This window comes from Chenopodium quinoa, unplaced genomic scaffold (assembly GCF_001683475.1).
Source record: "Chenopodium quinoa cultivar QQ74 unplaced genomic scaffold, ASM168347v1, whole genome shotgun sequence".
Lineage (NCBI taxonomy): Eukaryota > Viridiplantae > Streptophyta > Magnoliopsida > Caryophyllales > Amaranthaceae > Chenopodium > Chenopodium quinoa.
Window position 1 is genome coordinate 2464302 of NW_018743074.1, and position 12141 is coordinate 2476442.

The 12141-nt window shown below is 34.9% G+C and overlaps 2 protein-coding genes across 2 annotated transcripts; one reads left to right on the forward strand and one right to left on the reverse strand.

Moving 5' to 3' along the window:
• The first annotated feature begins 996 nt into the window (after positions 1 to 996).
• Positions 997 to 3268, forward strand: LOC110731464 (transcription factor MYB7-like). Its single transcript, XM_021911317.1, has 2 exons — positions 997 to 1349; positions 2210 to 3268. Exons 1-2 carry the CDS (start codon positions 1217 to 1219, stop codon positions 3091 to 3093), a joined length of 1017 nt encoding a protein of 338 aa, XP_021767009.1. The 5' UTR covers positions 997 to 1216; the 3' UTR covers positions 3094 to 3268.
• A 1622-nt stretch (positions 3269 to 4890) lies between these two features.
• LOC110731726 (cullin-1-like) lies at positions 4891 to 12028 on the reverse strand. The gene is made up of 20 exons (XM_021911614.1): positions 11813 to 12028; positions 10337 to 10498; positions 10149 to 10248; positions 9275 to 9460; positions 9021 to 9068; positions 8739 to 8942; positions 8570 to 8647; positions 8262 to 8351; positions 8092 to 8172; positions 7945 to 8004; positions 7245 to 7277; positions 7068 to 7154; positions 6807 to 6956; positions 6670 to 6725; positions 6460 to 6580; positions 6214 to 6375; positions 5973 to 6116; positions 5664 to 5882; positions 5398 to 5565; positions 4891 to 5291 (listed from the first exon to the last, which is right to left on the reverse strand). Exons 2-20 carry the CDS (start codon positions 10468 to 10470, stop codon positions 5190 to 5192), a joined length of 2223 nt encoding a protein of 740 aa, XP_021767306.1. The 5' UTR covers positions 10471 to 10498; positions 11813 to 12028; the 3' UTR covers positions 4891 to 5189.
• Between the last annotated feature and the right edge of the window lie 113 nt (positions 12029 to 12141).

Here is a 12141-nt window from a genome sequence, read left to right on the forward strand (position 1 = left end):
CTGGGCCCCGTCAAAGGGGTCCCCGGCCGAGGGTGGTAATGAGGCCGTGCAGCCGATGGTTGGCTTTGGGACACTGAATATGTCCTATGATCAGACTGATCCCTGCTAGACCGAGAGTGGTCCGGCCTATATTGAGAGTCATGCATTATAGGAGATAGGGAATCCTCCTTGTGTGATCCTCCCCCCGAGCCGACACCCTTGGGAGAGTTCCGGTCCGGCGAGGGCGATGGTGTAGGGGTTTTAGGCTTTTCGCCCGCTCCTTGACGGAGGCTTTTGCTCTTGCGGTTCTTAGCCATGGCTGCTAAGATAATTGCAAGATGATCTTGGTTAGGAATTTGGCTTAAAGATTTTTGAAAGTCGTCCCCACAGACGGCGCCAAATTGTTTCGGTTGAAAACAATGGGACCTTGCCGAAGGTCCACTGAAATGGAGAAGACTGGATTCGATCCAAGTTGTGTTGGGCCGAAGGTTTCCTGCACAGTGAACACACGTAAACTAGCCTCGGGGGTGTTTCCGAGGAAGGCCCCTCCGATGCTAAAGTCAGTACAATGTGTAGAAGGAAGACACTATGCAAGAGAGTTTGTAGCTTGAGGCTTTTGTGGAATATTTCTGAATGCAAGAATGAGCATATGAATTGGAATGTCAATGATCATATGTGATGTCCCTTTGAATGTGTTAATATGATGGCTTTTATATCTCATCATACTTGGAGAGGTTGGGCTTTAGCCCAATTGGCTTACTTTGTGGGCTGACTTTTGACTTTTGAGCAATTGGAGAGTTGAACCTTGACCTTGGGCTTTTAATTGGATCATTTAGTGCTCAGGCCCAACTTTGACTAAATTGGACCCAAACATGTAATATCAAATTAACGTAACTAAGCTTGTATAATTAGATAATTACCATATATTATGTACGTGTCCTGCCAAGTTGGAATAGTAAAATCCTATTATTTAGGAAAGATTATTTTTTATAAACCATATATTATAATTGTTTTAATTAGAAGGGAATTAACAAAGGTTGTGACCCCTTGTTTGTTCTCTCTAAAGCATGAGAATGATCATCCTCTTTCTCTGATTGCCCTCCTCCTTATTCTCTCTTCTCCACTTAATCAAAAGTTTAAATTTTTATTAATGAGATAGAAATATAAGGAAAAGAAAATAGAACGAAGGAAAAGGAGGGAAAAAAGAAAAAAAAAAGAGAGAGAGAAAGTAGTAGAAATGGGAAGAGCTCCTTGTTGCTCTAAAATTGGCTTGCATAGAGGTCCATGGACTGCTAGGGAAGACGCGTTGCTAATCAAGTACATTGAAGCTCATGGTGAAGGACAATGGAGATCTTTGCCTAAGAAAGCCGGTAAGACGTACTACTTTCCGATGATTTGCTCATTCCATCTCTATACTTAAGTGAATATTGTGTTTTAGGTTGTGGTAGCTAGCTTAGTTAAACTTGTGAATTGATTATGCATGTTTGATTATTACTCCGTAATAAATACATTAAATGTTCATTCATTTCTATTTGGAAATTCTAGTTACTAAACTAGCTAGAAAGAAGTGATGTGAAGTGAATTAAGCACTTCTTAGGTAGATTACACTAAGTGATTCAATCAAGATTTAGACATTTAGGTCGCGTTAATAATATAATAATATACATACCTATCTCTAGATCGATTGACTGTCTTGGTAATTGAAGATTGATAATCTTTTGAATATAACTCTCTTTATCCTACAAAGTATTGTATACTACACATTATTGTAGCCTTTAATGATCATCTAAAATTAATCACAAGCTTTTTTCTCCAAGTAAACTTTTCTACTTTTACGTTTTTTCCCCTCATGTTCCTACAATAACTATTTCAGTTCTCTCCCACCCCACACTTTTGCTTAAATTAATTTCCACTGTCAATTCATTATTAAATTCATCATCTCCGTGTCGAACATAAGTGTACACAATAATATAGGATGTCAATAAAAGTACAAGTTTTTTTTTAAAAAACTTTTCTTTTACTCCTAACCACCTCTTTCTTTCACTGTCTTCAGCTGAAAAATGTGATGTATAATTGTATATACTAAGTAAAATCATAAACTTCCCATCAATATAATTATTTTGATTAATCTACTATACCTTGAGCTAAATCCCCCTTTTTTTTTCCCCCCTATATAATGTTGATAGTGATTGATGAGCTGACAAATTATGCTTATTTACAATAAATGTAGGACTTCTAAGGTGTGGAAAGAGTTGTAGATTGAGATGGATGAACTACTTGAGGCCAGATATCAAAAGAGGCAATATTACACCCGAAGAAGATGACCTTATTATTAGGTTACATGCCTTATTAGGCAACCGATGGTCTCTCATTGCTGGAAGATTACCTGGTAGAACCGATAATGAAATAAAAAATTATTGGAACACCCACTTAAGTAAGAAACTTCGGAGCCAAGGTACTGATCCGAATACCCATAAGAAGTTATCTGAATCCGATTTGGAAAAACTAGCTAAGAATTACAACAAAAAGAGATGTAGGAGCTCAATTACAAACAATAATAAACATACTAATAATAATGGAAGTGTCAAAACTCAAAAAATTGATGAAGTAGTTGAGGAAAAAACCAAGATCCATTTACCCAAACCCGTTAGGGTTAAATCCGTTATCTCAATGACAAGAAATGATAGCAATACAAGTTTAGAAACAATCAATGTGAGTACGACAAGTGTCTCTTCTAGTCAAAATAATCAAACCCTTGACCAAAATTATGCCCTACCAACATATGACTCGGAAGATAATATCATTCTAAATATTCCATGGCTAGAACATCATACAAATATGGAAGGCAGTGGGCTTGATGATCATCTGATGATGGCGATCGGATCATCATCGTGTGGTAATCACGATGTCGGAATCGATATCATGCAGCCTAATAATGAAGTAATGGCAGCACCGGATAACAACCAACAGCTTGAGAAGCTCTATGAGGAGTACCTACAACTTATTAAGGTTGATCATGATCATCATCATTATCACGATGGCGATCGCGATGGAGGCCATGATGGTGATGTTGATGGTGAGCTAGATTCCTTCACTGAATCTTTTCTCATTTAATTCGAGATGTATACATGATTGTGAAAGGGAAGGAGAGATTATTAATAAAGATAGTGGACATTTTTTAAAAATATGCTGCATGGAATTGAATTTTTTTAAAAAACGATTGCATTCATTTTGCAATTTATGTATTACTATTGCTAATGAAAGGTAACAGTATAATAATAATATGAGTAGAGAGTACAATATTATCAATGTTCGTTGTTTTCTATTTTTCCCTAGATCAATAATAAAAAAAGTTAACATGTAAGATGACTAAATTATATTGACAATCATTAAATATATGCAGTATGAGTAATTGGAGTATATATAAGGCGGCAGTAAGTAAGTATGTACGATTTTTAATTTATTGAGACTTCGAGTTTGATTCAAGCTCAATATATATGACATTATGACATACTTCCTTCATCTCAAAATATTCTGATTAGCGCACATATTTAATTCAGGCTAATCATACATGTTAGCTAAACTGGTTGAGATAGATAAAAGCAAACTACTTTTTCAATAAATTTCAAAAGTAAAAGTGCGTAACAAAGATTCCTTGTATTTAATCATGAAGTAGGAAACATAAAAGCAGCACAAGCAAAGGTAAAAAAGTGTAGTGAAAGTTGGTAGATAAGGTTGGTGAAAAACAAAAATCCCCTAAAACATACGGTTGACTAATATCTAGACCATCTTATTTAATTTCTTTGATGTTGAAACAGAGATTATAGCTTTTAGTAATTTTGCAGCGTACTTGGATTGAAATAATTTCCACGAGGTACTATAAAGTTAGGTGAGATCACAAACACCATTCAGGCATTGACTAAAAGAAGCTTAGCAGGTTCATTGTTCGGCTATGTGTAGGACTCGTATTTTTATTTATTTCAGATTTAATATTAGAAAAAATAAATTTTGACATATTTTATCATTTTATGTGTTTTTTTTTTTTTTTACCATATAATATTTTTAATTGAATATTACCCAATAATAAAATACACATCATTTGACGGATTCCTCACCATTCTGATTCTGATGCCTTTTTTTTATGGCAATTAATTTGGATGCCTTGTTACATAAATACCATCTCTATAATGATGTACTCATTGTATTAATTGTACTTTTATAGTACTCTGTGTTAGAGTTGTCAATTTTAAGAGTGTATTTCCTTTATCTAAGTTTTACTAATCAGAATTTGTAAAACCTTAATGAAATTTGGTAGAAAGCTTAACCCTCACTAGATTGTATCAAAGCTACTCATATTTAATTGAATTGTCTGAAAACTGTTGTCATAATTATTGAGTAATGTACTTCTGTTTTTTTTTCACTTGACCTATTTCTTTTATCGTGTTTGTCAATGCAAAACTTTAACGATCAATAACTTTAATTTTCCATAAGTAAAAATTATAAAATTAATTTATTATAATAGCACTTATTGAGACGAATTCAAAAATATTCCACATGAATATATTTTTCCTTGAAAGTAATACAGTATCATTACTTTCCGAACATAACTCCTTTATAAAGGAGTGATGAAATGAGACGGACGAAATTATTGCCTATATGAACAGCAACGCCAAAAACTAAACGTCTATTCTTCCAAGTACTTCGTATTATTTGTTTGGTCGTCAAACCAAAAATCGAATTTATCATAAAACAGAAAGGTATCGGATAGGCCGCATAACCATATACACGTGCCCTCCATATTATCATACGCAAAACTCCGTAATTCAGCCTAGTACCAAAAAAATGCATGCCAAATTAATCTGCACAGAAATTTCAAAAAGAGAAAAAAGTAGGAAAGGGATGAAAGAGAAATAGAGAAATACGGAGTAGCAAGAAATATTGATATTAGCATACTCGTATTACGGAGTACTAATTAATGTACTCCATATACGTAAAAGAGAGCCTGCAAATTTTCCTTCTCCCCAAAATGTGCAGCTTAAATTTTTGCCTTGTATGAACTAGATCTAAGTTCCTTAGTCATACAAGTTTAACCCACTCACGAGAACCCAATTACTGTACAAAATATGCCTATTTGCCCTATTACCGGAATTTCTCGGCTTCCATATCAAAATCAGTTCACAAAAGGCAAATTATCTTAAGTCATGCATAATTCAAGCCAAGTACTTGAATAGCTGAGGATTTTCCTTGTCTCGTTCAAGGTAGTCCCTAGTAATCAAATCTTCGATCCTCTTCTTGATTACCTTAAAATCAGGCTGCAAGGAAAACAACCATCAGCGAAAGACAAAACTCATTTAAAATTTACAAATAACCACATACAATTTAACTCAAGACTCCACCAGCAGCAGTAATATGTCATACCTTGAAACTGCGGCTTAGATGCTCAACACACTCTGAGATCAATTGCTGATAACCCAACACCTTCCTGCTTTTCATTATACGTACAATAGAGGCATCAATAGCATAACGTCTATCCTTGTCCACATCCTCGACAATTTTTTTCCTCTCGTCCATTGTTGGAAGAGGAATCTGTATATCCAACAAGTACAGGGAGAAAATTGAGCATTTGTTTGAGAGAATATCAGGAAAATTTCAATGAAGAATAAAGAACGTAAACAAGAGCATACCCTTATCCTCCTCATTCTGTCAGTAAAGCCAGAGTTGAATGTGAATTGATCGGTATGAGATACAGTTCTTGACACTGGCTCCTTGGTAAGAACCTTGTACTTTGCACACGACAATGACTGTAGTACTCTGACCAAGTCTTCATCACCTAAATTTAACTGAGCTGCAATTTCTGAATAACTCAAGCGATCTGCTGTGTTGAATAGAAGGAGAGCAGCAGCCTAAATAGAGATACATTTAGCATAAACTATTAACTTGATAGGATACACAGAGAATTAAAAAAATAAAAATAGCAGAACATTCTCTCTTACTTGATAGGTTCCAACAACCAATTCAATTGTTTTCTGACCAAACTTGCCATGAATGTTGCAACTTCCCAGAGAGTAAACCCACGAGAGCTTCCTGTGTTTTGTTTTCGTTTGATAGAATTGCTTAAAAGCTTCCACACACCTTACCTACAAGTACAAGCAAATAATAAGTTTATTATAATCTAATGAGAAAATTAACAAGCTAGCATCAATTACTCGTATAATTTGGTGATGCACCAATTACCATCTCATCAGGAAGGTTAAGATCAGAGGATTTATAGCTTGGCCAGAATCCAGTTGTGAGAACTGTCACATTCAAATCAAGCCCAGGATTGGCAATTGGGTTTTGCTCAAGATAGTCTTCAAAATGAGTCTGATTCTCCCTCCCCAAAGTCAAATCAGTTACCTGAAATGGAAAAGGCAGAGGAAGATAAAGAACAATACCCCACTAATTTACAACGGTTTAATTCAGATGTACAAAACAACTCACCATCCCTTCCATCTTTGATGTAAACTGTGCACCACACTGCTGCTTCAATTTTGTTAAGATGCTCCTTTCATGATCATCATGGGCACTCTTGTCAAAGAGTAAACGGCGAGAGAGCTTCTTTCTGTATCAAGAAAGAAACATGAAACATTATCAGACTTTTCAGTCAGAGAACAACTCTAACAGGAAAAGAGAAAGGAGAGAAAAGCTAACCTGTAAAATTCAGCAAACATGTCTTTATCGCTTACATAAGCAAGAAGCTTTACTACCTGCAAACATTAAAAACAATTACTTAATCATCAGCATCTTGAGCAGCGCAGAACTAAAATTTATAATTAGCAGCCTTATACCTTGTCAAGTGAGTCCTCAATAGCTTCATCACTTAGCTTTTCACTGCCACCCTTTTTGAGAATATTATCACAAAATGTTGCTAACAGTTCAGCACTAGTACTGCCAGCAACACCCTTGTTTAAAAATACCTCAAAAGCTTCCTTGAGAGCCTGAACAAAACCAAAAGGAAAACTTAAGCCACAGGACCAGGTAGCACAATCCATTGATAAAAAAAAAAAAAAAAAAAAAAAAAAAAAAAAAAAAAAAAGCACTATGCAAACCTTATGAAAGATGGTGTGGCTCATAAAGCACTCGATCACATAAACCATGAACTTATCGTGTAGCTCTATAGCTTTCCTCACAAAAACCTGACACGTGCAAACAAGATTGAGTTTTAATCCAAGTATCCATCATTCCATCCACTAATCAGGTATGAAGCTATAGGTTATGGGACCTACCTGCTCATGTGATCCACCAGAACCAGTCTCAGCCTGCCAAGCAAGCAATTTAAAGGGAGGACAATCAATATAACAAAGCATTTAACCCATCAACATAGTCCATAAAAGCAACTAATCACTTAATAATAATCCAACAATTCTAGCTAAAGCAATTAAGTCGGAGAGTAACACTAAGCTAAATCCTGGCCATAACGATTAACGAATAGTCAAAACAAGAATCAACCAGCCATAAGGTATTTAATCATAAATATAGCACATCAAAGATAACCAAAGACATTAACCTTTCAGAATGCATAAAACACATAAATGAAAGCTACTCGAGCAACAAGGGGATACAGCAAGAGTGGCACATGGGTCTTCTTACTTTGACAATTTGCATTGGGACGCTCTTTAAATAGGGTATCAATGTGTGTGCACGTGTGTGTGAGAGAGATAAAGAAACCACTGTTCATTTAATCAAAGAAAGGTGAACAGATCAACGCAAGCCAAAAAGGCAGCCTGAAGGAAAGGAATCTCGTATTATACCACCTTGCACACAAACTAGAAGTTGTGTTAAAAGAACATATATTAGTATTAACAAAACTAGCTAGCTTTTCTCTAGCTTAAGGAATCAACCATCATAAATTCTCATATGACACCAAAGGTTTTTTTAATACTGTTACAAAAATGCTTCAAATGATGATCATAAAAAGTGCCAAACCTTGCTAGTCGCAGCATCTTCTGCCTGCTGGACCAAGACAGTTCCTTCATCTGTAATATGCTGCAGGAAAGCATGTCGCACATCAAAAACCAACATGGAGTAACATGTACGTTACCATTAAACACGGGAAGTGGGATGTGAACATACCGTCTTAAAGATGACTCCAATAGGCTCCAAACCCCGTGGAACTTTACTGTATAGCCTGTACATCCTGGAAAGATCCTCCACCTAACCAAATAAGACCACAAGAGTGATACTCTTTATTTTGATAAGAAAGATAGTTTTATAAGCAATATGAGCAATATAAACAAAAATACCTTGTCATCTTTAAGCAATACCCGACATCCGGAGTTTTCTTTCTCGAGCAATTGGTTTTCAAATACCAACAACAACTCATTTTGCACTCTCTGCAAGGGCCAGTATAAAACAATCAGACCACAAATCAAATAGTTTAAATTAGCCCATAACAAAAAAAAAAGGTAACTATTTCTATTATTGATAACATAATACTATTAATTAGAGAATACTGTGCTAGAACAGCACACATAAAACCCATACAAAAATAAGCTTTGGCCCTTTTAGAATCAGATTCCTTGAAAACTACTATCAAAGCATAAAAACAAACCTCTAGGAGCTTCTCTTCACTACTTAAGTGCAAGTAATGAGACACTCTCTCCTTTTCTTTTGTCAGACATTCCTCAGACTGCATGGCCAAAAGGAATACAATAAGCAACAAAATAAACTATGTGCTGCATTGAAATATACAACAGGAATTAAGTCATCCAAAACTTTGCCTTCAACATATATTCCGGACATGAATCCTCTACAATCCAGCTTGAAGCCTTCCGAGAATAATAAGCAGCAGTGTCATCCAGAAGATGTGCCTCAAAATCCTTTTCATACTGTTCCATCTGTCCCATTCCAATTTCAACATATATCCCAAGCACATTCTTCAATAATGCTCGGTCAATTTGCCCACCCTCTCTTTCAACATGGATCTGAGTAGAAAATTCCAAAGTCAACCACTTTGCAGGCAAGAGAAAGAGTTGTGAAAACACCTCAAACAATGAACTTACCAGGGCTAGAACAGCATCCTTTGCTTTGCTACATATTTCTTGGTAAACCTGATATAAAGACCAAAAAAAATAATAATTCAGCAATTGCTTTAAACCATGAAAGGAGTTCAAAACAGAAAGGCTGGAAACAAAAGCTTAAACTTAACCACTTGATAAGAACTAAATAAATGAGCCTTAAATAAAAACAAAAAGGACAGGGAACAGACAAAAAAAAGTCTAACATTTGTATTAAGCAAACAAGAGAGATCAAATACCAGATCACGGAAGCAAGTGAGCCCAACTTCATTCAGTGGAGGAAGTGACCTCCGAGTAACAAAGTAACGATCAAGATAATGGAAGAAGCGAGATAGCCACCTGACCATTACTTTATGATTTGACCATCTTTTTACAAGTTCAATCAGCATATATTCATCATGTTTTTCCTTCAAAGCTGGCAAAACCTGATTTTTGATTAAAAAGAAATGGACAAAAGGCAATAGAAAATTGTTAGGAGCAAGGATGAAATGGGCACATTGGATAAACAAAAATACATACAAGAACAGATAGAGCAAATATGAGGCCTCAATCAAACAAAAGAACATTAGTTGGCAGTCTTGGCACCTTCAATAAGTTACCTAACAAACAAAAAAATGGATTTACCTGTATGCCTTATATATCTTTTATTTGAAAATAATTGATCCAAATAATGAGATGAATAAGATGATACTCAAGAGATCACTAATGTTGACAATATTGATACCTAGGTTATAGAATAATATCAAAAGACCATAATAATGCTACTTTAACAAAGCAATAAACTGCACTACTCATTTTAAATGAAAAGAAATATGAATAAAACATGACCAGCCTACTTCAAGGTAACAAATTACCATAAATTAGGGTAACATATTCAGAAGGGTTACAGGCTGAACATCCTGCCCAAACTGAAGGTTAGAAATTCAGGATTCATCCTGATTTCCAAAGCAGAAAAATGTAATCACTCAGACGAAAGGGCGACTTCAAAATCAGCTTTTGGCAAAGAAAAATTTGACGTGTTTACTCATTTAGTCACTGAGAACAGGATTGCAAATGGTGCATGGCAAAACCCATATTAAAGAACAAGCTGGCTGCAAGTAAGGGTTTTCTCACCGTTGAAACAATGTAATCCACAAAAGCCTGTTTGTAATTATCATAAAGTTGCTGAGAATAATCATATGGGGCTTTCTGAGTACACATGTTGTATATTGTTCTGCATAAATATAATAGTATTTTTGAGTTAGAAACATAGCCTGTACACATGATCGTATTATATTGGTCATAGAGGACAACACACTTACGTGTAAAGCATCGAGTAGTCTTCAGAAGTAAATGGAGGCTCAGGTAAACCTTCAAGAATCATAATCAGTTTCCTGATTCCTTTCTCCATAAACTTCCATCCTTCCTCTAGTTCTATGGGTTTACGATCATTCATTTTTGTAAATTGCTAAAAATTTGCTCAGCTGTGACATGTAACAAAAGTAGTCACTTCAAAAACATTCGCTGATTAAATAATAAAGACATGATAAAATCTAACCTAGACTAAGACACGTAAAACATAAATACATAATAACAGATCAGAGAGATGGAGAGAACATGCATATACCACAAGTAGAGTTCTAGAGGTGGGTCAAACAGCAAGAGAGATCAAAGGGACATGGGAGGAAAACTAAAGAGAAATTAAGAAGACAGAAGATGGACAATTACTATACAACATCAAAAAATATCTAATTAAAAGAAGGTACACCACCAATCCAATATAAGTGCCATGCCTCTAAATGTTACTCCATACACTGTAAACAAAAAAGGAACAGCAGAATTCTATGATCAACCTTTGTGAACTTTTAATGTTATTTTAATAAATCCTACTACAATATCTTAAGTAAAAACAATATAATCAAATGATAAGCTAGCAATAGTAACTTTTAAGGTTAATTAATCTCTTAGCGATATTTTCACACTATAAGTTAATGCTGAGTCAATGTTGACAAAGTAGACATCCAGATTTGTGACATTGACCTCCAGTTATCAAATGTTTCCATGTAACAGCGCAACTCTCGTAGATAAACCTCAAATTATCGCATCTATAACAAAACCGACTAACCATGTCAACCGTTACCACCCTCTCTTTTTCCATTGCTAACCCCAGCATATACTCCACATAACAACACATGCCCCTCATTATTCATATACATTTTAGTAATTCTTTATAACTTCAATCTAACTTTCTCCTCCCGATACAAAAAGGTAACCCTAACTACAAATTCAACTATACACCAATCAAACGTACGTATGAAAGCTTTTCGATAATAATTCCGACAGACTTGATTGTAAACTCAAGAAAACAAAAACACCCTAAATCAACAAACACAAGAATTCTACTATTACCAGATAGAATCATACACTCAACTATAATTAAGAGCAATCTGAACTAACGTAAATCACAATTATAAACTAAGCATTGACTTAGAAGTCCAAAATCATTCAACTCCAAATTAATGCAATCACTCAAACTCACAAAAAACTAATTCCAGCAAATATCATCTATATTCAGCAATTCAGCATATCCACATTCAATCAAAACCGTTTTAAATCGGAAAAATAGTTCGTCAAACCAAAAACATAAAAAAAAAAATGAGAAAATTCAACAAATTACAGCAGATAGAATTCCGAAATTAATCGAAAAAATAATCAAGATTCTGGAAAGCAAAAGCAAATACAGATAATTAATTAAATAAAAGTGTTGATAAACGAAAATAGAAGAAGAATCTGGTTACCGTCGATTATTAGGGTTTGAGAGCAATGAAAAAATGCAGGAAAATCAGAGATTTAAGAATCGATGAGAGAGAAAGATGAGGAGGAGAGAGAAAAAACAAAAAAGGGAGAAGACGATTATGGCCTATGGGAGGTTTTCCTTCTCCGCTGTGTTATACTTCTATGTCGCATTAAAAACAATACTTTGCGACTGTGAATTATGAACCCCTTTTTAATGCTGCTAGTACCCTACATGGTTATATATATAATGTTCGTGTGCTAAAAACTTCGTAGGCAAGGTTTTTTTTTTTTTTTTTTTTTAATGGTAAGATAAAAGAATAATTAGAAAGCC

Coding starts and splice junctions, on each gene's coding strand:
- LOC110731464 (XM_021911317.1), top strand. CDS start 1,217: ATGGGAAGAGCTCCTTGTTGCTCTAAAATTGGCTTGCATAGAGGTCCA. Junction 1,350..2,209: donor ATCTTTGCCTAAGAAAGCCG/GTAAGACGTACT, acceptor CAATAAATGTAG/GACTTCTAAGGTGTGGAAAG.
- LOC110731726 (XM_021911614.1), bottom strand. CDS start 10,470: ATGAATGATCGTAAACCCATAGAACTAGAGGAAGGATGGAAGTTTATG. Junction 9,069..9,274: donor TCACTTGCTTCCGTGATCTG/GTATTTGATCTC, acceptor TCTTTATATCAG/GTTTACCAAGAAATATGTAG. Junction 6,957..7,067: donor GCCACACCATCTTTCATAAG/GTTTGCATAGTG, acceptor GGTTTTGTTCAG/GCTCTCAAGGAAGCTTTTGA.